This window comes from Homalodisca vitripennis, chromosome 1 (genome assembly GCF_021130785.1).
Source record: "Homalodisca vitripennis isolate AUS2020 chromosome 1, UT_GWSS_2.1, whole genome shotgun sequence".
Classification (NCBI taxonomy): Eukaryota; Metazoa; Arthropoda; class Insecta; order Hemiptera; family Cicadellidae; genus Homalodisca; species Homalodisca vitripennis.
The window spans coordinates 63444880-63472440 of NC_060207.1; the positions used below are offsets into that span (position 1 = coordinate 63444880).

General features: G+C 37.7%; 1 protein-coding gene across 5 annotated transcripts in view; it reads right to left on the reverse strand.

Annotated features, from left to right (window-relative positions):
- The window catches only part of LOC124363144 (puratrophin-1-like), a 520999-nt gene that overhangs the window by 133152 nt on the left and 360286 nt on the right, over positions 1-27561 (reverse strand). For all 5 annotated transcript variants that reach the window (XM_046818294.1, XM_046818288.1, XM_046818302.1 and 2 more), the window contains one exon: positions 16620-17106. In XM_046818294.1, coding sequence (XP_046674250.1) covers positions 16620-17106 — 487 coding nt within the window. The remainder of the gene's footprint in view (positions 1-16619; positions 17107-27561) is intronic.

Sequence of the window (27561 nt, forward strand, 5' to 3'; positions counted from 1 at the left end):
ATCTGTATTTTTGTTGTAAGAGTATCGTGTAATGTACCAGCTTATACAATACAAATTGGCTTTCGTCTTCTAGACTGTAAGTCGAGATTCTGGTTTTAGGAATATTTTGTTCTGGTTATAGACCATCAACGGGATTCTAGTTGCTAATAACTTCTATTGTTGCTTAATACATATGTTATACGTAGAATGATGAATCAATCTGTGTAGTCGTGTTCCTACCCTGGCTAATCTTATAAGTAGTAGTTTTAGTATCCCAGTAAACGGTAAATCTAACAATGGTTTAATATGATTCCGAAATCTCGTACTTCGGTATGGACGCCGGTATTCTTTTCTTCAAATATTTTTAGTTGACATTTTCTTCTGCAATATATTTTCTCTCTCTCGTTTTCTGTACTATTATTCAAACCCGTTTGTGAATATCACATTTTAAATTGACTGTGTTACGTTTTTTCTTATCAGGACCGTACTTGCAACATTAAGAAAGGCTCAAATTCAGAAAACTATTTATTCGATCAAGTGAAGAGCGGAGTAGTGGAAAATCTATTACAGTGCATCTTTTAGAATGCAACACGCGCACACGTTTGAGCTTAAAGGAGATTAAGATTATGCTGTGCAATATTAAAAAAAAAAAAAAAAAAAAAAAAAAAACTATTGAACCTAAGGACACATTGACAGTCTATTGATTATTGTAATTACTCATATTGGCGTAATTCTTCTAACGATAACTCACTCTGCCCCACCAGTAGGTTCGTTACCAAAATGTCAACTGTCACTGGATGTATGTAATAAACAATTTCATTTTTATACAGAGTCTAATCAATAAATAGTCTAAATCAATAAATTATCTAAATTATTATATAAATCTAATTATCTAACATTCAATAAATCTTGTTTGTGTTGGATTAAAAAATTACTAGAAATGAAGAGGATTCACCACGCAATCATCAAAATAAAAATAAAACATAAAAGTGACAGAGGACATTGTCAGTTTCGCCTAGAGATGAGAAGACACCCCTCCTGAATGGCGTAACCTCCACCCTGCCGCGTCTACATGTGCAGTTAATAACGTCCATGAAAGCAAAAAGATCCGATGCCAACGATTACCATAGTACATACATGTTTAAGCATCGAATAGGAACTCCAACTGTGCTTACATGAAAGGTAAATTGTGTTTGTGAACTATACACGAGAGCCATGTAACAATCCTGATGTGCTTGGCGTGTCCCGAATTACAAGGCTTGCCATACTCAGTGTGAAGTGATAGTACCACATCCATCATACTACCTATAGTGCATGCTTCTGTCTCCCATTGGTGCCAAGACGAGTGTGTAATTACAAGGCTTGCCATACTCAGTGTGAAGTGATAGTACCACATCCATCATACTACCTATAGTGCATGCTTCTGTCTCCCATTGGTGCCAAGACGAGTGTGTAATTACAAGGCTTGCCATACTCAGTGTGAAGTGATAGTACCACATCCATCATACTACCTATAGTGCATGCTTCTGTCTCCCATTGGTGCCAAGACGAGTGTGTAATTACAAGGCTTGCCATACTCAGTGTGAAGTGATAGTGCCACATCCATCATACTACCTATAGTGCATGCTTCTGTCTCCCATTGGTGCCAAGACGAGTGTGTAATTACAAGGCTTGCCATACTCAGTGTGAAGTGATAGTACCACATCCATCATACTACCTATAGTGCATGCTTCTGTCTCCCATTGGTGCCAAGACGAGTGTGTAATTACAAGGCTTGCCATACTCAGTGTGAAGTGATAGTACCACATCCATCATACTACCTATAGTGCATGCTTCTGTCTCCCATTGGTGCCAAGACGAGTGTGTAATTACAAGGCTTGCCATACTCAGTGTGAAGTGATAGTACCACATCCATCATACTACCTATAGTGCATGCTTCTGTCTCCCATTGGTGCCAAGACGAGTGTGTAATTACAAGGCTTGCCATACTCAGTGTGAAGTGATAGTACCACATCCATCATACTACCTATAGTGCATGCTTCTGTCTCCCATTGGTGCCAAGACGAGTGTGTAATTACAAGGCTTGCCATACTCAGTGTGAAGTGATAGTACCACATCCATCATACTACCTATAGTGCATGCTTCTGTCTCCCATTGGTGCCAAGACGAGTGTGTAATTACAAGGCTTGCCATACTCAGTGTGAAGTGATAGTACCACATCCATCATACTACCTATAGTGCATGCTTCTGTCTCCCATTGGTGCCAAGACTCAGTGTAATTACAAATAGTGTGAAGTGATAGTACCACATCCATCATACTACCTCTAGTGCATGTTTCTGTCTCTTATTAGTGCCAAGATGAGTGTGTAAATACCAAATTATATTAAATGAAGATATACTATAATAGTGTCCTTAAAGATACCAAACATACAGACTACAGACGTTATATAATACTTGATATAAAACATAAAAGAGCAATTAGGCAAATGCCATAAAAATTTACAAAATTAATCCTTATTTTCTTCATAAGTTAAACGTGGATTGTTGGAATAGAATAATAATATTAATTTTTTTAATAGGTTAATATTAAAGGATAACGAGTTTCATACAAACAAAATCGTGCAAAATTTTGAGTATATAAATCCGAACAATAAAAATTATATTATAATATGTCGCGTTTACAAACCATTTAAAATTAAAAGCTGATATAATGATAAACAATTTGTAGGAGTACAATATAATTTTGTCAGTTGAGGTCAACAAAGCATAACTAGATTTTGAATGAACATTGAAAACCATAACGTATATGAAGGCACAAAACGTACTTTAGGGTAGAACAGCTGACAATAGGCTGCAACTGCAGTCCCTATGCACCGCTGGCCCATTCAGAATGCATTCTGCATGCAGTTGGAGCAGAAGTGCATTCTTCATGCAGTTGGGGCAGGAGTGCAATTAACGCAGATTTGTCGAGAGACTGGACGATTATCCGGGGGCGTTGCAGCGGAAGATTGAATGCTGCCGTGGCACGCACCGCGTCCGTGTTTCATTTGCGGAGGAGAGGGCCCTTGATTGCCGCGGGGAGAGGCAAGGTGCGAGAGACAACAATGAAACATCTGGACGACAGCTGTGTCTATCTGCAGGAACAGTCAGATGACGTGCCGACCGTTAACAGCTGATTGTCGGATAACTCTAACGTACCCACAAATAAGCGAACAGGTTTTACCAACACAAAGAAGTAAACTTTTCTTGTAAATACAGAAAGAGAAATTACAATGGAAATGAAAATGATTTTTTAACTGACAATAAGAAATTTTAAATTCACACAAATATTTACAACATGACGTTTATGGCCACAACATATCTAACGTCCTTTTAAATCGCCAGAGTCCATGGCGTAAGTCGTTTGATTTTGAACCAGTCAGGGGGTGTAAGTTCGAATGCAATCAGGATCAGAACACTCCTTACCATCACTGTATATCGTATACAATTTCTTTAATCTCTTCTTAACGTATTTATCAGCTTTTCCGTATAAGTCTCACATTTTTGGAGGAAATACACAATAATGCTAGGAAGGATTTTTATTAAAAACAAGTATTGTAATAAAATGCAAACATATGCATAGCCGATAATAAACTTTTATAAAAGTATGTCATGAAACAGATTAGCATAAAGTGTTTTAATAGTATGTATTATCAACATTTTTACACTTTATTCCATCTATATTTTGTTGATTGTATGACGTATATGTAAATTATCTCTTAGAATGCACGTGAAAATATAATGTTAAAGAGAGAATCTTGTTTTTGAATAACGATATTGAAATGAAACCAGGCCTGAATTTGTCTTGCTCACCGATATAGAACACCATGAATATAGCGCCTTGGTTTTGGAATATCAGAATGGTATAATTTAAAATGATAAAAACATTTTTATCTAGAATGTTTATAAGTTGTAAGAGTAGAGTACAATCTAAAAATCACTTACATATAGGTAGATCTTACGAAGAATGGGGATTATTACGAAGAATAACGTAATTGAAGTAAGTTATTAATAAATTTTAACATATCTAAATCCAAATTGTTGGATTTATTGAAAAACAGGTACTAATAAAAAACTACAATTAAACCTTTATATACAGTTGAAAAGTCAGTCGACATAACCATGGACGGCCACGAATTGTGAGTTGCCGAAATATACGGACGGAGTTGCCTGTCAATTAATTGTTAAAAACGACTCGTTGCTGGAACGCTGCCCAATTCAAACAAAAATGATTCATGAGCCAATCGAATTAATTTCGCACTCCGTCTGGCTTTCTGTATCTACATGCGAAAGTCACACAGGGTTAGGGGTGAAGTGAGAAACGAGTTTTCTTCTCTTCGCAAGGTTAAAGAGAAAGCAGGGGACAAGAGCATCTGTGTTTGTCACAACTCAACATTACCACAAACAAAATCAAAAGTATAACAGACCTATTCGACTTGTCAAGCAGTGTATTTATTACAAAGTTTTTATACTCTTTACAACACTGGCATGAAAATATACTCGAATCAACACAAACAATCAAAATAATTTTTTTTTTTTTAATTAATGAGATAATGTTTTGAAAAATGCATGTTTGATTTGAGTTGATACAAGCTAATATACTATTCATTGATCACCACTAAGATACACCGTTCCGTGTAACAATTCGAAGTATGAATCTTTCAGGAACTTCAGACACTTCTTTTTCGCCTTCACATTGTAACATTGCGTTTGTTTCTATTGTTAACTGGGTATTATTGTATATGTCCAGCTACACCAGAATATTTACTTCCATTCACAGGATTCTATAAGGTTTTTTGCTGACGATGGGGTAGACAAAAATTAGTGTTAAACGTTTTTCTACATGTTTTTAATCTCTTGTGAAGGGATTTTAAATTTATTTACAAAATTTATGTTCTCTATTTATTATAACGTGTATCTATCCATTTTATTTAACCCCAAATTAGATATTTCAGAAAATCACCATAAATTATTTAACCATCCACTGAAGTAAGTCAGTTTAGTAAATGAAGCAACGGATGTCTGAGAGTTGTTCAATTCTTTTATATATACAATGGCACCCACTAAAAAAGCAGACTTAAAGGATCTCTTAGTAGTACTTTCTCTATACAAAGGTATAGGGATCCAATCTTTAAATAAAAAACAAATAAGACGGAATACAAATTTCTTCCATCCTGTCAAGAATTTACAAATACCTAAAATACGTAACAATATTTCAATTGGCTGAGTATAATAAACAACGGCACACAACTAGCCAATCAAAAACCGTTAGGCCGGCGTAGTCTATTTACATAGAGAGCACAATGAGTACGTAACAGTGAGGCAGATCTCGCAACATTGTGACATTGTGGACTGAGACGCAATCATAATGGCAACGACAATAGCAGTACGGTAAGTGCCGATCACTCCGGCACAGCAATGACAGGCGACTAATGGTGCTGTCAATCATGCAACCCTTGAGCCAGCTCGATCTCTAGACCTCACGCATCGAGGGTGTATTGCTCTCTAATTACGATCAAGTCCGTTACATCATCACACGAAAGCGAACTTAACAACCGTACTAAAGTCCTTATAATTTATTCCTTGAAATTTTTCATTTTCGTAATGCAGAAGATCAAGCACATAACTGACTGTCTATCTAAACTGCATAACCGTTCTTCGAAAACTTGCAAACTATAAGGCAAAGGAAACTAGGACAATGAAAATTATGAGTGGTAACAAAAACATTGTTCGATAATTCCCAATTCCTTACAGTAAAACACATTTTATACCTTTTCGCCAGTTTAGATCTTCGCAGTTATGCAGAATTTATTACAGATTTAAAAAATAAAAGACCATGAACAACGAGTTAAAATTGGTCCGTTCACTAGCCACACTACCATTCATTCATTGAGGTTTCTGTTTTACATTAGCATGTGCAGTTTTTTCTGTAAATCTTCATGAGTCAAATCTTTCATCAGAATCGTCTGCAAGAAACAACTTCGTCTGCTGTATGCAGAATTACTTCCAATATTGACTTATTCCTCCGAATCATCTGCGAGAGAGAAATTCATCCAATTCATGAACAATTGAATTCAGTATTGAATCACCCGCAGAAAAGAACTTCTGCATTCAAGAATGAGGGATTACATTCAGTATGGCCTTATTCCTCTAAATATTCTGCAGAGAAGGCATTAGTTTGATGGACGGAGAGATGCATTCAGTACTAACTTATTCCTCCGAATCACCACGAGAGAAATTCTTCCGATACATAGATAATTGTATTCAGTATTGAAGCTAAACCTGAAAATCATACGCAGACAAGAACATCCTATGCATGTAGGATTGTTTTCAGTATCGACTTATTCCACTGCATCACCAGCAGAAATGAACTTCATCTGAAAGTATGAAGAATTGAATTCAGTATGGATTAATAGCCGTTAAAATGGGTGAATATGGAGGGCTTGATTGCTTTTTAGGAGGATGGTAAGAGATATCCCTTCAACGTTATTTTCCTGCGTGTTTATCCGCGAACTGAGGCAAAGTACATGACGGTTAGGAAACACCATTTATTATAGTTTTCGTCAAAAGTAACCTCATTTAATAAAAGCGAAAGCCCTTTTAGCCGACTTTACAGGGCATGGTACAACCTCAAGTTATTAAAAAAGTTTTACCTTTCACAGTCAAATTTTACAGCAACCCATTCCGCGAAATTTACCAGAAGACCAGTCAGTGGATGGAGTTGATAAAGGGAACAAGCGGGGAGGTATTAGCAATGATAATGTCTGGACGTAACGGTCGATGACAAAGGCACACAACATCACCAGAGATTGAATATGTCTATCAAGAGTTCACTGACACCGACCGGCCCCGCCGCGCTGCGCCGACATGAGCTGATACACCAGTTTAATCAAGTGCAACCAACAATTGACGCCTCCCCTCAACCCCGGGATTGGATTACAATTGGAGCATTGGAGCCGGAGATGTGACTATGGTACAAGCAGTTTAAATCAATTCAGGTTTCAATTAGCGACGAACAAATATATGCAGCTTCTAAAACTCGTAAAATAATTACGAGAGAATATTAAGATTTAAAATGATATTCATTAAATAGACGTTGTAAAACGAATCAAATGTACTCTATTGAAGAAATAAACATTAATGTCTATAATTATTTTTGCACTTTTCAGATATAAAACCACTTGCAAGTTCCACAACCAATTATTAAAGGACCATTAGGTCCTTTAAAATTGTCTTGTTATAAACTACGTAACATGATAATATTAGAGCCATTAAAAGTAACATTATACAAACAATCTCAAATGATCGAATTAATACCTATATGAAAAAGAACACAAAATCATTATTCATTTGCGGTCACGAGGTACGCAAAACACCCAAATATGGACGACCACTAATATATTAAAACCTTGAAGCTTACCGATGCAGGGGTCCGGTTAGATCAAGCTGCCGTGAGGACGTTGTCTGCAATTTGCAATTTAGTTTCCTGTGAAGCTCGAGGCGAGGTTACCTGCAGCCAGGTTTGGTTGAAGTGGGGATTCTCGTACAAGTAAAGGAGCGACTTTACGTGCAGTGAACATAAATATGTTACTAAGCTAGTTTCCGCCACCTCGCTTCCGCAAGTGTTAACCTGTTTATGCTGTCTACCAGTCGTTACAGTTACGACCTATGGAATGAGCCATCAATAGTATAATAATGTCTTTTCATTACTTATTTCTTAAAAAAAACGGGTAATAACATGAGGTTTCCTTTCTATATTTTCATGAGTTTGAAACAAGTACAAGTTACATATTTCTACTCTTACTACTCCAATTTATCACTCATAATTTCAAAAACAGACCTAAATAATAATAAATTTAATGTAGTTCCAACGATATGTTCTCCCAATCCAAGGGAAGAAATAATCGACGTGAGTCGATTTTCCATGAATACCAGTCCATGATTCTAACCAGTTCTGAACAATAGATAAATCACAAGTCTGTGTCTGCACCACACGCAACCGTGTCTTTACGCCACTTGCCTGGAATAATTGCACGCGTATGCGCATGGATGCTGATGCTACAGTTATGGTAATCTGCGCAGATAGCCCACGGTCAGTTCAACGGCTTCCTCGACTTCATTCCCCGGACCGCTATGTTACCTCCGGTCACCTAGGCTTTGGACAAGTTTGTATTACATTCATCATGAAAATGTTGGGCAGATCCTTTACAGTTAATCCTTTACTAAATTGGGACAAACAAAGTACCGGACTTACTACAACCAAAAACATCAAACCCACGGCTTTCAAATACCGATTCTTCAAATTTTACTGATTATTTTTTAATTACGGAATAAGTACTGATGAAAACATTGATGGCCTTACCCCTTTATCATCCGAAGGTTACGTACCTCTGCAAATGTACTTCCACTATTAATCTTCCGTTTTCGTTGCTGCGTCCAATTAACGTCTACCCGACGTGTAATCGCCGTTAAATATCGTTAATGGTGAAAACAATGATGGAGAGAGGCCAGAACTCTTGGCCGAAACGAATGAAGACGATGCTATCGTAGAGACAGACGAAACGGAATAAATCACGAAGAGTGAGAGAGAGGGAGAATCAGTTGCCATCGCCACCGACGGCAACGACGTGTTTACCATTGAGGCTTTCACTGAACAGCTGATAGTTTTGTGGGCGACCCACAACCACAACTGCTGCGGTATCTGATATCACGGTGGGAGTAGAGGCATTGCGCTATCTGCAGCATTGTTATGAATTAATGGCGCTGTTAGACGCTCCGGAGGCTAGGAGCGGCTAGAACAATGCCGGCTGGGTTATGGTCATTCCCGTAAAACTGCAAGTCTGAGGGAATGTCTGGGAGTGGGCTCGCCCGAACCTAACAAAGGAGTGGTCGACAACTAAATTTATGATGATTTATGGTTTCGTGTTCAAATATCATTTCTGGTGCAGTTTGGTGGCAATTTCTGAGGAGCTAAGGAGTGAATTATGTAATTTTCTCTATGAGCCAGTGGCGTAACTATGGGGGATAGAACCTCCCCTAAGAGTCCTAAAAGCTAAAAACCTTTGATATTCGTAAAATACCTATCCAACTTGTTTGAAATACAGCCATTAAATGTTTAACTTTAAGTAGGCACATTTAATTTAGTCAAATTTAGATTTTAATAAACTGATTCCATAGCCCCCCGTGTTGGTGTTCTCCTCAGTAAGATACATCCCCCGAAAGCCAATCCTACTTACGGCACTTCTATGAGCACGTCCCTTTTACAAATGCTAATGAAAATGAGAATGTATCTTTTAGAAGATACGTGTATTGGAAGAAAACTTAAGAACAAAAATTGTAATAAAGAAGAACATAGAACATGTAGATTATATAAATTATGACTTGATTTTCTGCGCTACATTACGTATACGAAAAGAAATGCTTGATGAATCAGCGGCTCGGCTACTGGATGCTCGCCAGTAGCAGTGGAGTGAGGAAGGTTCAATGGCAGTCTGAGTGGGCTAGGTTAAGTCACCGCAGACAGCTGGACACTGAGTACACCTGGGTCTGGTGTGGCCAGCTGCCAGCCTCGTGGCCACTGGAGAGGGCTTGCATAACGCCGGCGCGGCGATGCAGTATAATGCACTCATGAGGACATGCAGTCTGCCAAACATGAATGGTGGCGGGTGCTGAATGGGCCTTCATGGATTTTAGATGATCCCTTTCTTTACTGTTGCGATATGGTCACAGCTGCTGGATGGGTTCTCATGCAATTTTAAATGATCAGACTCTTTAGCATTGTCTAAGTTTGCTGTTATCTTTTTCTATAAATCCACCAATCTCTACCTAGTCAAGCGGATTGCAAAAATAATTTTTGTTTGGGTAGCTTTGTAGGCGAAGGTACCAACGGAGTAGATTTAAAAATCCATAAACATATTTAAGGTAGCAAAAATTAAGGCATTAAAATATATGGATCAGTAGCTTCTCGAGCACAATTGTACTATTATATAAATAAACAGCATAAATACACCACTTAACCATTGGGATACCAATCACGCTAATGTTATAGCTTATATGTCTTCCTACCTAGCTATTAGCTTAAGCAGTAAATTCTACAACAAAATCTGTCACACTATTTTCTCCCTCACATACTTTCATGGTTTATTGTATGTTCAAACGGAAAGAAAGTCAAAGTCGGCGTTTTCACTTATAAAAACATGCTAATTTGTATAAAATAGATGTTTTTAAAAACAGGAAATTTGCAAGATGAACGCGATTCTAATTATTAAAAAAGCTAAAGAAACTTTACGTTGTCAAACATAAAATGGCTCTATAATTCAACCAAATAAAGGAGTAGTTACACAACCGTTATTATTAAAAGCTCTTTAACAATTCCAAATGGATTTTCTTCTACATGCTTTGGTCCAAATACATTCCTTGTCTATCAAAGTCTTCCTTTGAGTATTTAATTGTATCACAATTAATAATGCCAACCGTATTCAAGAATGCATAAACATCGTATTTTGCTATCTAGTTGTTCATATTGAGTGGCAGCATTACGTCAGCAGAGTAAACTAACAATCAGAGGTGCTTCCCGCTCAGAGTACCGGCTGTTATCCAACCCAGTGACTCACAGAGGCTGTAGTCTGATGGTATCTTTGTAGCATTCCTTGGTAATTGTTATCAGCGCTCATATCAGTCCTGGCGGGTATCTACAGCGGTAACGCATCAACCGCTGGATCCATTGACTCAGCATCTTTCGTGGAAGGAGCAGTTTGTTGAATAAGTATTATTAAGGGTAGGCCTTCTATGTACCATGTGGTTATATTTCAGAATTATCTTTACTAGGTAAACAAAGAAGTTCTGTTAGGAAAAGATTGTGGTTTGTGATTGTAATGTTTATTACTGCTTAACAAAAATATAAATTTGTGAACTTTCGCGTAATTTAATTGTTCCACTGACTATACTATAAAATAGAAAATACTATATCAGATAATAACTAATGGATGTTTATAATAATTTTTCGTATCGCACCAAAGCCGTATTGTTGGAACTGAAAAAAAACCATTATAAAACAACCACGTAACGAACATAATAAAGAACAAACTCAAAGGCCTACTACATTCATATCAACTTTTGGAGAGTTATAAACATGCAATAAACCACGTTATAAAACAACCACGAAACGAACATAATATAGAACAAACTCAAAGGCCTACTACATTCATATCAACTTTTGGAGAGTTATAAACATGCAATGAACCACATTCTGAACTATATCACTGATGTCTTATATTAAACATTACAGACATACCGATATTGTATGCCAAACTCTTTCTGGACCCGACAGGGCTTTAAAAAAATGTCCGTAATATATATGTATATATATACTCGTTTTAGGGGTTTAGGATCTTTCTATTAAGTCATCCCACAACGGACACACACACACACACACACACACACACACACATATATATATATATATATATATATATATATATATATATATATATATATTGCTCTTAATTTAAAGGAAGAATATTAATGATTTTAGTCAAAAATTCAAAAAAATTAAAGGTGGAATTTAAACATTTTTCTACTGGTCTTATGTGTAACTATCATGGCAAAAAGGAAAGCGCAGGATAAACAAATCTACAACAAGCTGATAACAATCATAGTAGATTTTATCATGTGACAAAGAAGTACTTATGATGAAGTTACATTCTGTAGATTCTTCTACATCGTTTAGCTATTCTACAAGAAATATTTAATATGGCAGAAGTGCTTCACTATTTGGTGAGAGTGATCTGTTAAAACGAATTATTCGCCTGATAAGTACGTAGAAATGGTCAAGCTACATCAAGTTCGGTACTTTAATAAAAGCAGACGTGGTGCGATAACTCCTGAAATTAATGTTAGACCATTTCAATTTTTCTCCTTGAAAACGTAAAATATAGAAACTGCGATAAGAAATTGCTCCCACCTCAGTATGGGAATGTGCGTGTGTGAGTCCATTAGGCCACCGGATGTTATTGCTATTAAATTGGCGAAAACTTGAACTTCTTTAATGGTCCATTTGAAACCGATAATAAAGAATATTGTTTCTTCCTCTTTGAAATAGAAAGTGGTCCGGACTTATTATAATACTCGCGGGACATTCAACGGCTTATTACTTATTATTGATGTTATTAGCTGCCAGAGAGATGTAAGTGATGTTATTAGCATAAACGTTGGTAAGATGATAGTTTATTCGAAGTAGAAGACAAATAGCTCCATATTGAATCCTATAAATAAGGAAGTATCGCGTGTACACACAAGTAAATGTGTGATCGAAGACTTATTAACATCATAATCTGATTACTTTACTCATGAAATGTAGAAACAATAAATTAAAAAAAAAATATATATGATTGGGTGAAGCGAATAATTATATACATAATATACTAATACTGAATTAATTTCTTTGGTTACTCAGTCGCAGATATGATAAATTCTTAATTAGATTCAAAGAGGCAAAAATAAAAATTACTGAATTTTAAATCTAAAAGGAAACCCAATATGCGTTGAAATTGAACGAGAATCACTTCTAAGTTAAACAGGAGGCAACGTCGCAATGTTGTGTCAATATTACAGTCATGGGAGAAAGATAATTAACTTCATCATCGGGTTTCTTCAAAAGTAAGGGTACGGAAATGGTGATGTTACTCCGTTAGGTAAGTATATTTCTGGATAACTTTTTTTATTTTTTCTTCACAACTATCTAACTATCTGTATGTGCTCTAATGTTGTAACTTAGACAAGTTATAAATAAATATATCGCAAAGACAATGTTACCGATACCAAACATATTATCTTCAATTTGGTGTACAATTTTAACACAATACCTTCATAAGCATTCGCACAAAGTTGTTTGTCGTAAATGTTTGGTCGAGGTTTTACTATCTCATATACTAAACGATTTAACCCCTGAGCGAAATTGCTGAAACTTATTGTACAGCAATCAAAAATCAATACACAAATAAAATGAAATCAGTTTTATTCCTTATAATAGATAACCAGCAGTGAGGGCCTTAACTACCTGTGTTATGGCTAGGCAGTTTGTACAATAAGGCTCATCACCTTACTCCGACATTAACCAGGGACCTAAAACAACCAGCAGTGAAGGTGTTAACTACCTGTGTTATGGCTAGGCAGTTATTGTACAATAAGGCTCATCACCTTACTCCGACATTAACCAGGGACCTAAAACAACCAGCAGTGAAGGTGTTAACTACCTGTGTTATGGCTAGGCAGTTATTGTACAATAAGGCTTATCACCTTACGCCGACATTAACCAGGGACCTAAAACAACCAGCAGTGAAGGTGTTAACTACCTGTGTTATGGCTAGGCAGTTATTGTACAATAAGGCTCATCACCTTACTCCGACATTAACCAGGGACCTAAAACAACCAGCAGTGAAGGTGTTAACTACCTGTGTTATGGCTAGGCAGTTATTGTACAATAAGGCTCATCACCTTACGCCGACATTAACCAGGGACCTAAAACAACCAGCAGTGAAGGTGTTAACTACCTGTGTTATGGCTAGGCAGTTATTGTACAATAAGGCTCATCACCTTACGCCGACATTAACCAGGGACCTAAAACAACCAGCAGTGAAGGTGTTAACTACCTGTGTTATGGCTAGGCAGTTATTGTACAATAAGGCTCATCACCTTACGCCGACATTAACCAGGGACCTAAAACAACCAGCAGTGAAGGTGTTAACTACCTGTGTTATGGTTAGGCAGTCACTGTACAATAAGGCTTATCACCTTACTCCGACATTAACCAGGGACCTAAAACAACCAGCAGTGAATGTGTTAACTACCTGTGTTATGGCTAGGCAGTTATTGTACAATAAGGCTCATCACCTTACTCCGACATTAACCAGGGACCTAAAACAACCAGCAGTGAAGGTGTTAACTGCCTGTGTTATGGTTAGGCGATTATTGTACAATAAGGCTTATCACCTTACGCCGACATTAACCAGGGACCTAACACAACCAGCGGAGGTGTTAACTGCCTGTGTTATGGTTAGGTGATTATTGTACAATAAGGCTTATCACCTTACGCCGACATTAACCAGGGACCTAACACAACCATCAGAGGTGTTAACTGCCTGTGTTATGGTTAGGCGATTATTGTACAATACGGCTTATCACCTTACGCCGACATTAACTAGGAACCTAAAACAACCAGCAGAGGTGTGTTAACTGCCTGTGTTATGGTTAGGTGATTATTGTACAATAAGGCTTATCACCTTACGCCGACATTAACCAGGGACCTAACACAACCAGCAGAGGTGTTTAACTGCCTGTGTTATGGTTAGACGATTATTGTACAATACGGCTTATCACCTTACGCCGACATTAACTAGGAACCTAAAACAACCAGCAGAGGTGTTAACTGCCTGTGTTATGGTTAGGTGATTATTGTACAATAAGGCTTATCACCTTACGCCGACATTAACCAGGGACCTAACACAACCAGCAGAGGTGTTAGCTGCCTGTGTTATGGTTAGGCGATTATTGTACAATAAGGCTTATCACCTTACGCCGACATTAACTAGGGACCTAAGACAACCAGCAGTGAAGGTGTTAACATATATTGAACCTGTTCTGTCACAAAAAGAGTGATTGAATTATATTGTGACTGGTAGAAAATATAACAAATGCAACAAAATAAGTTACAAAGCAGAAAACTGGTAATGAACTAGGCAACAGTGCTCTCACGACCAGCCAGATCAGTGGACTGGAAGTGTACTGGAGCACAAAGCTGTTATCAGTCAACCAGCGGCACAGCTGATAGGACTGAGACAGGTGCGGTAATCGTGGCGACAAGCCAGTCTCACGCACCGATCCTGTTTCTGATAGTGTTATCACCGTTCTTGTTACCAGCGATACGTACAAGCCGCACGACCGTTCGGCAAACAGACGCCGAGGAATGTTCTCTCCTGGGTGTGTAAAACATCACCTATAACCGCGTGTCTACTGTAGATGTTAGTGCTCTTGGTCACCGTGGGAAACAAGAGCCCATAAGATAACCGGGATATGACTTCGCTTATGTAAATGAATCGTAAACCGTTTAACGGTCCAGCGTTGAAGGCATGAACTTTGCAACATCCATAAATTCTCAAGTCAACTGCGATCTGTGTTAAAGGTGGGGTAAGTAACGGATTACTCGGCGCATGAATTTGTGGCATTGCTTAGTTAAGAGTAGATGTTACTAATTCCAACAATTTCTCAGGGGTTATTTTATTGTATTACCTTCAACCTGGATTGTCCTGAACATTGGAAAAGATGGAAAAATTAAGGAATTTCGTGACAAACCTTAAGTAATTACAACATGGATATAAGAAGTTTGCTCTAAATAATGGTATTTTGCCTTACATAGGGGATTAAGGAACAGTTTTGTTACATCACAACGCTTAGATTGTATTGTTTACAAATTCTTTTTACAAAATCTATGAGCATACGATCATTAGTGATCAAAACCATGATCATTTGTTGGGTAGGACCATACGAAGTATATTGGGCGGGGTGTAGTGGTCGTAACGACATACCGGTTATTCTATTCCAAACAATATACTTTAATATATTAAGTATCATAGTTAACTTTTGTAAACTTGAAGAACCTTTAAAGTATTAGAAAGACCAATTATTGCAATTATTAAATATATAAATCACATCTCATCAGCGAGTCAGGCTGTATTGGTCCCCAATGTTCGAAATCCTATTTACGAATAAACTGTCCTTTGTCTTGGGCCATCCTTAAATGTGAGATTGATCAGTTTTGAGATCAGCTATAATTAGAGAAATCCATTCCAATTAAATATGAAAGCTGGAAGACCTAGAGAGGGATTGCCCCTAAGCATGTTTGACCAAATGGGGTAGATAGAAATTTGTAAGTACAATAGTTATTATATGGAGGAATCTACTGACTTTTAACCGGGCCGTTACCAGATTTTAAAGACTTCAACTGGGATTTAGGCTAATCATCTATTTTAATATGGATGTTGCAGATAATTACAAAATATTGTTCATCACGAACTTCATCTAATATCTCTACAATAAACATAGACGCCTGTGGCCTTAACCGTTGGTTGATCTCATCTGGGTGGAAAGATTCCTGCAAGTATCCCAGAGATCTTGTGGGATACAGAAATTAATATTTCTATTACGCACTCCTTCCGCTACATCAGGGATTTCTTGGACATTTACAATATTTGAATGATTAAATTTCTGAATGAGTTATAACATGATCGTCAGAAATTTAATTTAATTTTGCTTCAAATTTTCTTTTTACTTTAATTGATCTAACTTTCAAAAATGTCAAATCTTTTACTATTGCGAAGCAACCACATTCTGCAAACGCTTTAGCTAGCGATACTAACAATTTTTCGCCTGTCTCATCAACTGTACTCTTAATATAAGACATCACTGAATAGATTAAGACTTGTTACATGACAACCTCTTGAAATAAATGTATAATTTTAAATTGCTTGAATATTTTTCAACTCCTCGTGGACATTTATTTGATATGCAATAATTTTATAATAATGATTTTATAAAATGTTACTTACCCAGGCTGTGTTTCTTGTCATCGTCATGCTCCTCGTCACTGTCTATGTGGGGGATAGAAGCGTCCAGCTCATACATGGGGCTGGTCTGCATGCAGGAGTCACGCTTCTCAGCAGCGGTGGCACACTGACAGCGAGACACGCACTCTTGATCCGCGAGACACTCGTGGCACTGAGGGCAAGGAAAGGGCAGATCGTCCAGGGGCACGCGTTCGATGGCGCGCTCCACCGACACCACGAGGTGGTGCAGGAGGTCCGGGAGCTCCTCCGCGGCCGTCATCATGGCGAGCGCACTTGGCGGCGGGCTGGTGGCGCGACTCCCGCCTGGCCACACCAGCGCCACCTGCGGCGCAGAACTCTGCGGCACGCGCACGCAGAGGTAGCAGTCGCGCGACCGCAGCAGGGAAGAGTCCAGCTCGCCCAGGTGCAGCACAACTCCGCGACTGCCCAGCGACAGTGGCCACCCGCGCGGAGACAGACCACTCGCTACCTGCAACATGTCGGAGTGTGTCAGTCCACATCAACACACAGGTAAAAATAGAAGAAGAATAACTAAGGGGCAAAAGACATGAAATGGAAAGTGCCTTTATTATTATTGGTGGTAAGTGATAGTGTCAAATAAAAACAGGAGTGATTGAAAGGTTTTATCCAGTCTATTCAAACACAAGAAGGCTTCAGTAAAGAATCGTTAAAGTCTCCTATCGTTGCGAAGTGTAGTTCAATTCGTAATAATTTTAAATTACTGGAAATTATATTAAAATTTCATGCTTTATGCATTACATATATTTCTTAAAATTTCTGTAAGTTTTATATATTTAAACAACTATACTCAATAGCGCTTTGTAAATTTATATATTTATATTTTAACACACGCTTTAATAACTTTAAAATTATAAACGATAATAATATTACAAGATAAAGTTATTTCGCGATCAAGTCCATATAATCCAGGTGAATACAGGTAAAACACGTTGTTATAAGTTTATTATCGACTATAAACAAATTAGCAGATTGTAGGCTTTCAACCCAAACTCCTTTTATATTGTCGGAAACGGTTTATAAACAGAATCAGAAAATCTTCTTTTCTTTATAATCACACATTAAAATAATAATAAAGAGCCACATGGGACAAATACTGTGCGTGGTTCTGAGTTCTATTAAAGCACTGTACGCTTACTGCATAATAGATACAAATACAGAAAGTAAAAAGTCATAGCAATTGAAAAATAAAATAGATTTAAAAATGTATGTACAGTAATGGTTACAATAAAAAGCTTAAACTAAGACCGCTACGGAATAATAGTAACTACACTTAATTACATCAACTGACGTAATTGACTAGCCCTGCAGGGATACTTTTAGACCAGTTACTACATAAAAATATTTATGAAATAAAAAATATATTACAAAATAAAAATATATAAAAAATAATAAAACACCGGATTTAAATTAATTTTAAATAGGATAAAAGTTACAATTTAAAATATATTCAATTAAAAATTGTTATAATCATTTATAAGGTGGAAAAGTTTGGCTTTGCAGATATTTTAATACTCGCATAGACCAGGGAAGGCCCGCTCTAGCACAGTGCTTGCGTAGATAGTAGCCTATCAGTCAACAATTTGAAAAATCCAAACATACTCAGGGCAGATTAGCAGCTCCCGTAATCAGGTCCTACCTCCACCAGCCAGTCGTTGATTAGTTTTTTTATATAAACTAAGTAAACCTGCAGCTCCCGTAATCAGTTCCTACCTCCACCAGCTAGTCGTTGATTAGTTTTTTTATATAAACTAAGTAAACCTGCAGCTCCCGTAATCAGTTCCTACCTCCACCAGCTAGTCGTTGATTAGTTTTTTTTATATAAACTAAGTAAACCTGCAGCTCCCGTAATCAGTTCCTACCTCCACCAGCTAGTCGTTAATTAGTTTTTTTATATAAACTAAGTAAACCTGCAGCTCCCGTAATCAGTTCCTACCTCCACCAGCCAGTCGTTGATTAGTTTTTTTTATATAAACTAAGTAAACCTGCAGCTCCCGTAATCAGTTCCTACCTCCACCAGCTAGTCGTTGATTAGTTTTTTTTATATAAACTAAGTAAACCTGCAGATCCCATGGAAAGGTATAGTTCTATGGAGAAGATTCGCGAAAAGATTCGCGACATAGAAAGACCTGTATGCCAACGAATTCTGCATGTCTGGTGAAATATTGGTGTGTAACCTCAGTTATCACTTATTTACGACGTGTGAACCAAAACCGATTTTATGAATAGTTGCCTTACTGAAAGAATTTTTGTCCGAGTTGAATTGAAGGGTAGCGTTTCGGTTTTTTAAACCCAGCTTTATTACTGATTTTTGTAAAATGTAAATAGGGTATATTAGGTTTTTACGAGCGCCTCCCCAAGCAAATATTCCGTACAACAGGATAGATTACTAATAAACAAAATATATGCGCTTGATTCCATCGTAGTTTCGAATCAGACTCATATATTAACATATATTAATTTCGTAAGGTTGTTCTTCACTTTCTCGATGTGGTTACCAAATTTCAATTTTGAATCCAAAATTACTGCCGTATATCCTTTCAATGACGTTCCAGGTACAACACTCATTGACAGCGTTACCACAAGAGTGGAGCACCAATCTGAGATCAACGGACGGCCCACCCACAGCATCCAGGGCAGTTGGCAAACATTTAGTTTTACCTACGTTCATGGTTAGCACATTATCAATAAACCATTTATGAATTAATTTTAATTCTCTTGATGCAATTTGATACACTTCATTCCAATTTCTACCATTTAATATTATTGCAAACAAGTTTAAGCAAAAACAAAATGACACAAAGCATTGCAGAAGCTACAATTAGCTTAGCATTATTTGTCGTTAATTAATGGACAATATCTTCATGTTATCTGCGAGTATCTGCTAACAACAAGTTTGTAAATACAATGGTGTAAGCGTATGAATTCGCTGTGTTGTCCACTACAACTTGCGATCACCCATGTAACCGTCAGCTCATTCACTGGTCATCGATAGAGGCGGATCGGATCAAGGTATGTTTCAGCCACACCCTACAGCGACTGGTAGGCTATCTGATAGTCCGCCCCTCGTACATTGTCAAGTGTGTATAGCCACGGGCCGAGCGGGGCTTTCATTGGCTGATCTAGTTCTGCCAGTGGTCAGATTGAATATCACTAAAACCTCTCTTAAACAATTTCCTTCAGTTTTATTGAGATATTTGCGATCAATTTTTGTAAAATGTTCTACTTCATATTTTCACTAGATTGAATAATAACAATTCACGCCGATCACAGAATCATTTTGGCCGATTTTGATTTTCACAACGTCCAAATGTAAATCATTCAAATTTAACATTGATAAATAGGTAAGAGAAGATAGTGAATTGAAAAAGGCTTTCCTCCTCAAGAAAAAAAAAACCAGAAACTAATTTTTGTATACTGGATGAAAGCGGATAATTGGTCTTGTCTTTAATTCTAATGATCGCAATTCGAATAAAATCATATACTTTCTGTGGCATTATTAAGCTCATTGATTAATAATACATCATCAACAAGAAAGCATTCAATTTTGAGCTACTTGTGAGTTATATTGAGTTCAAATATGTCTTTCCATCTAAAAAAGAATGCAATTTCAGTAACTGCCGAAGAATTAAAGTCGTAAAAGAACAAGACGTCTTCTAGCTCTTGAATATTCTACTACGGGCAGTTCTCAGAAACATTAACCAATCAAGCAACTGGCCTACTTGTAATTTGTCCCAAGTGTTCTGTAAAGTGTCCGTCGGACCGTACAAGTCCATACTGTTCTCTAAATCGGGCCTGTCACGTGTTCACAGGTCTTCAATTCCCTTGAAATTACTTTTACAGGGCCGACAAGTCGAGAGCTCACACTGCATATCAAGGAGAAAGTTTTAATTATTTTGCTCCATCGAGGTACCAATTGAGGAATTACGCTCTGTTGTACCGTGGGTGGTCATTATTTTTTGTACAACAATTTACAAACATTTAACAGCTTTACCAGCAAATCTTAAAGCAAACGAAGAACCAAAATTTACTCTCGAAAACCTGACTTTAAAAAATGTTGGATAATTGCGGACCTTTATAATTCACTCTGATAAAGTCAGTACTTTTTGTAACATATATAATAATGTTATTGTTCATACTAATATACTTCCCTTGATTACTAAAGAAGGAAAAGGAAAAGTATCACAGATCATATTGGCTTTAGGTCACTCTCGTTTTGACGAGTAAATGAAAATTATTACTCAAACAATCTAGCTCGCTCACCATGTACATGCAGAGCAACAGTGTTGACGAACCTCCTTCTTACAGTGAGGGACCACTAAGATGGCATCCGTCAATCTAAATTTTACACGCACCAAGCAGTATCAAAGATCCATTACAAATCATAGATCCATCACTACGTGTTGAATAGCATGTGAAGATAGATAAGAGAAACCATGCAGCAATTACTCAACATGGATCCTAACTCTATTCACAATGGAAAAATTGCAGATCACCCGATAGGGTTTTCAATTCAACTCTCTGAAGGTTTCCTTGTCTTTCAAACGCTAGTGAAACTTTGTCGAGTGAAACGTTGACAAGTGAAATAACATAGATCTGCCAGTCCGCGAATACCCGGGTTGGCCTAGATGCAGCTATTGAATGCTAGTGGATGATGTTAATCTAATTGGCAATTACAGTAGTAGCTGGCGGCACCACAAACCCACTTTTCCCTTTCAGTGTTTACGTTATCTCCGGCCGTCCGATACAGCTAGAGCCGGCTGAAGAATGTAATGTGCGAGCGCTTGACGTCTTCAACTGAAGCTCGCCAGTGGCTGTCGGGGCTTTAATGAGCGGTTCCTGTAAATAAAGTATTTTTTTGCTTTGCATCAATTAATAGGATCGAGCGTGGAAATGAAAGCGTCGTATTTAACTATGTGACGAAAGCCTCCGTGTAAATCTGGATCCCTAATTGAATCGTGATATCAGACTTTCTATCACACTCACCCGTGAAATCTCCCAGACGGGTCTGGCACCTCAGTTAATCAACCGAGCATTCGGATCTGCCACCAGGGAAGCTACGAAAACTGCGAGTGGGTCATTAAGCGGGGGTACCGCACGTGAAGCCAGGGGTCAGCAATTAAGTGGGCACAGTGGGCAAGCACGTGAGTGAGATCAACGTGCAAGGTGCGGGAAAGTCACAGATCTCGGCTCCCGGTGACTCTCCAGCTCAGGAGTAAATGAAAATCCTCGTGCTCCACAGAACAATGTCCGGATGAATAATGTATTCAGAAATGGTAGCAGAGCGCGTTACCCGGCCTGCGGGCGGCGCATCTCCTACCGGTCACGAGCGACTCGCAGAGCATGCTCCGAATGTATGTAAATACTAATTTGCCACGATCAGCCGTCCGACCGACTTTCTTATCCGGCCAATTGTCGATTGTTCTCCAGCCTCCCACATCGAAAGTGAGGCCGTCTTTTGAGTCACACTGAGCACCCTAATTGCTACGCTAGGGCCTTCTGATGCTGAGGACCAAAATGATTCTTAAACACGGGTTTAGGAATCTTTGTGGTTCTTAAATAGGAATCAAGCAATTCGCTCTGTAGCTGACACGAAAAGGTGACACTGGAAGATATGGAAGTGATAAGTAACCCCGCTTTATATTATAATGAATGGTCAGAATAAATTCCAGAGCTACACAATACTCTGATGATGGCACACTAATTACCATTTTAGGAAAAAACACAGGATCCTTAAACGGAATTGGAATTTAATTGACTAATACCTTTACGAACTATTTTTTATAATTTTTAATATTTGAAAACCCTTTTAGAAAACAGGTAGATTTATTTTAAAAACCAAATCATATTAAATTCACCTCAATGTTTTATACCTAGCCTTTTGCGACTTACAAGTATAACGAATAAAAATATTCTCTATTGAATAGAAATATTGGAAGCAAGTACAGGGACAAAATGTGTGTTTGAGACCCAAACTTTCAACAATACACTTTGTGTTCATCAAAGTGCTCAACCCATAATGTTTGAGGTTCCAAATAAAACAATCAACGCTTATGTAATGACTTCAATTTACAAGGCAATAAACATAACTGTGCCCCTTCCTTTGTACCGGAGCGTTTAGTAGCACGGAGAGCTATAAAGCTAGGAGCCTCAGGTGTTGGAGGCTCTTTTCTCCGGGTTTTTTACGAGACAATTAGTTAACGGAAACTTGTATGCGAGACGGGGACTCCCTCCATGACTCACTCCTTGACTGGAGAAAATATCGCCGTTTCAGGAGACTTGACGTTTCTCTTCCACATTCTGTAACACCGCCTTAAACAGGCGGCCTCAGATCTTTCCCAGCGTTTGTTAGCCGGCTCTCCGTTTGGCCGACCTCTTCCTTACCGCGCTATCGCACCTCTCAATTCTGACGTCTGTGTTACTCGAAGACTACCACTTATATATCTGTTACAAGCTATTGAGCAAAAAGTAATGTCTCTGTAACGCCTGCGGAAGGATCACAATGAAGTTTCTGATACTTGATTCAAAGATTACTCTAAGTGTCAGTGACACATCAAGAATACTTTTGTGTAGGTGGTTTATGCAACTTTATTGAACTAGAAAACTTGCGTAGAGAACTTTACAGAAACAGATAACAACAAACATTTATTCGCTTAAATTTGGGATTATGCTTTTACCTACCAAAAGTAGTAAAATGTTTAAACTTACGAAAACCATTTCCTTCAATATCTCTAAATACGTACACTCATGAAATAAAAATAAGTCTTTAATATCTTTATATTATTAACAATAATCACAATAGCAAGAAAGAGAAGTGTTTTTTAACGAGTATAAATCACTTAACTCTGCAGAAATTGAAAGCTTGCAAATTCAAGAAAAGATGATTTTCAAAACGGAATTCACCTGTCCACCTTGTAACTGCGACTATCAGCTTACTATGATCAAGTAATAAACTAGTTTACACGTGGGATGTAAAATAATACTCGCAATACTCGTATTCACCCACATCTTCAAACCAAAACTTAACTTGTTATAAGACGTTATTTGCTCAAGTAATCAAAACACATTGAGCAAAGCGGGCAATCAAAGTCACAGAAGCGAAAACAAAAAGTTTACAATTCATTACAAAAACCATATTAATATTCTTGAAGCAGCAGCGAGAAGATATGATCAATATTGATGTCGCGGAATGACACTGATGTACCATTTAGTAGTTCATTCGCACGTATTCCACGCACAGTTCTATCTCAAAGTCTCTGCATCGGGTCAGCAATTTCTCGGTAATTACAAATACCTTACATGGTGTTATAAACGTCCACGAGGCGAGACGATGAGCTAGTGGCGTCCAAGGGGAATAAACCATGTGGTTAGGAACGTCGAGATAAATAAAGCATGGAGGTACATATGTGAGCGATGTACTCGGTTCGCGGAAGAAGAGCAATTAAGAGTGAAAAGTGGGCAGAGCGACAGTGACAAGCCGTCATGTTCAGTTTGTTCTGCTGATAAGGGTTATCTTGTCGAGGACGGGACATATGAATATGACGAAAAGTGTTCCCTAGTCGTGTGTTGCCCAACAAATGCTCATCCAATTAACGCCTTACACCCGTGCGGCAGAATGTAGCGAGTAATTGCGTATCCTGTTACCAGCAGGGTGCGAGGAAGAGGTGTCCCTGAGGTGACACCTTCAGCCACTGGACACCGAGTCAGAGCTCGTTAGAGAATGGAAACTTTCGTTCCAGAGAGAAGTAATTGCGCTTCAATATTATGAATAACAGTAATGTTAAACCTTGTAAAATCATCGCGATTGTCACAGTCTTCAACGTCAGCCGGTCTCCAAACGGTGTTATTTAAAGCAGAAGTAAGACCTTTATACCATGGACGATGAATGGCGATGGTTTAGGATGAACAACAAAAACATAATATTTTGTCAATACGTGTGGGATCCTTATGGCAATTTTAATAATTTAACAATTCTGAATGTGGTACAAATTCTCAATAAAAGTACAATGGATTTTCGCGGTTATCCTGAAAATTGTTCATAACCGTTTCTTAGTGAGCACCTAAAAGGTAAGAAGAACACGTATACAAAAGTTCATGTAAATCCAAACTGTAGTTTCAGAAAGGTCAGTCAGTGGGTATATGGGTTTTATGTTTAAAATTGTTTATTAAATAATTGAAAAACAATTTAAAAAATTAAGATGGATACCACATTGCATTTGAGTAAACTGTGAAGATCTGTTTTGGTAAATATATTTAACCGATTCTCTACGCAGCACCGAAATTTAAAAGTGTAAAGAAGAGGATGCCTTTTTTATTAAACAGGATCTCACAGAGACGCAGTGTTTATGGAGTTTCTCCCGAATTGGGTGTCCGTTACTGGGGTTGTAACTTCAGAACATGCCCGAGCAACCCAACTCCAGTACTCTTTAAAAATGAATATCTCTCTCCCTTCTCACTTCTGCCATTAACCCCGACTGTGATAGCTGACCTGTTCACTAAGCTTACGACTCTAAGATATTTACATACTTGGACTTGAAGACACTAAATGTCACTCAGCAAAATATAAATCTAATAACGAAACAATCACTTAACCTCCGACTTCTGAATGTAATTATACTATTCGGACCTTCTTGAGTTTTATACTTCCTACTGTAATTAATGTAATTGCATGTGTTGTCACTGGTAGAACACAAAACGTAAAGTATTTATTCAATTTGGTCTTGTTCACACCCTAATACTACGCGCACTCTAAGGCGTTGTCAGGATGGCTGTCTGAAGAATGGGTATGAATGGCTGGCGTAGGCTTACGAGCTCAAATTTAACTGTTCGCAGAATTGGTCGTCATTATAAGCTAACACGTTTAACAATTTATCATGTAATCCAAACCGCAATGTCTTGAATAGCTCCGTATTATTTATCAAATCTGTATTTATTACATTACAGCAATACGAATACAGATGTAGGGAAAAATTCACTCATATGTAGCAGAAAAGTTTCAAAATTCTACCTTGTGTTCTTCGAGAACCCGGTTCAAAGAGATTTAAGTAATGACAAATTCTAGCATTATTGCAAATTGTTAGTTATACGTGTGAATAACTTTTCGTCATCACACTGAATGTTGTTTTACAATATTAATGTGATTAATCTTGTAAAATTACAATATTTCAAAGACAATAAAAATAACACTGCTTGTGTAATATAGACTTTTTGACGGATGTCCTATAATATACTCGTATATATATAATATATTTTGATATTATATATATATATATATATATATATATATATATATATATATATATATATATATATATATATATATATATATATATCAAAAATTATTTATCATCCTTCAGAAAATTTAATATTTCATAGTTCGAAAAGATTGGTACTAGTCACAAAGAAAAGTTTCATTAAAACAACCTGCCAATTTGCTAACATGTGTCTTATATATTGTCTTATATATTGATGACCTAATTTAGAAATTAGGAATTGACATCTTCCCCGCAAGTTTCGAGACAAATCTAAGCATGACCACGTGGTGCACGATTAGAATGCATTTATCAACGACAGTGTTCAGTGAATAGCGCATAAACAATCACCCATTACCGCGTCAGACCGCCTAGAAGTGGACTCCCAAAATGGATAGAAGTAAATCACCTATATTATCAAGGCTAGAGTCGAGTGAAAGGATCGATAATCGTGGGAATCGAGCACGATTAATGTAAGAATGAATCGGTTTGGTTGATCGGTTATGGATCAGGTGTCCATAGCGCTCCTAGCGCCCTCCGCTTGTCCAATATCCATCTGGCGAAGAAGGCAACGATCCACGGCCTCCGCTGCAAATACTGAGACCCATAAACTCTTATTGAAATATATATTTTCGGTAATTTTTGCCAAGATTTATGTATATAAACATAAGGAAAGAGCCTTTGTCAGGATGTATTTACAAATTAGTTGTAGACGAGTTTATTATTACTCATTTGTAGCCAATAAACGGCTCAATGTAACGAAGATGATACGTTTCTGGTACATATTTATTTATATTTCTACACTAATAATGAATCAACGGACATCCACTTATTTTATATCATCATCAACTACCGAAATAGATTAAAATCACAATCTTCAGCTCAATAATCTGTATGAATCAGAATCATTTACGTCGGCTAATGCAAATAGTACTTCTGTTTATGCTGCAATGTTTAGTAAGAGCCTTATTAAAGGAGCGCGATTAAGATAGTCCTGGATTATATTTTTACCAATAAAAATCATAACAAATAAGAATGAAAAGCTTTAAAATGATTCATAAATACATGGTTAAAAGCAATGGCGACCGTTACCGTACTGTATAAGTTATGTATTTGTTCTTAATGTTCTGTCAGCTGTGCAATTAATAGGCCGTCCTGTGATATCCAAAGGCGATTGCGGTAGTAAGACGCAAACAGCGTCCGCAAAAAACGATGATAAACTTTGCGAGAAAGCGCGTAAACATTGCGGAGCCGCAGGCGGGTGAAGGTGATATGGCGGTTTCTCTTTTAAAAGCCTGCAACGATTTTGATAATCCAGATCAGTGCCATATTTTCATACTTTCCAGCGGGGTCAGGTCAGGGCCATTGTTTCGGAAAGTAAGAGCCACAGCGAGCTTATTAATCCTTTGTTCGCGGCGCGAATCGTCGCGGATTATTGGCGAGCTCATAACCTAGATCCGCCCAATTATCTCGTTACTTGGCAGTACTTTATTTGCATGTGACGGCAGGTACTATTAATTGTACATCTGTCGGCATGCTTGATTCAGTTTACACTCGGGGGCAGGCACGGTTTATTTTGCATGAGATGGCAAGCGGTTTATTTTGCATGTGTCGGCAGGCCGGCTCTATTATCACCTGTAATGCCAGGCATTAAC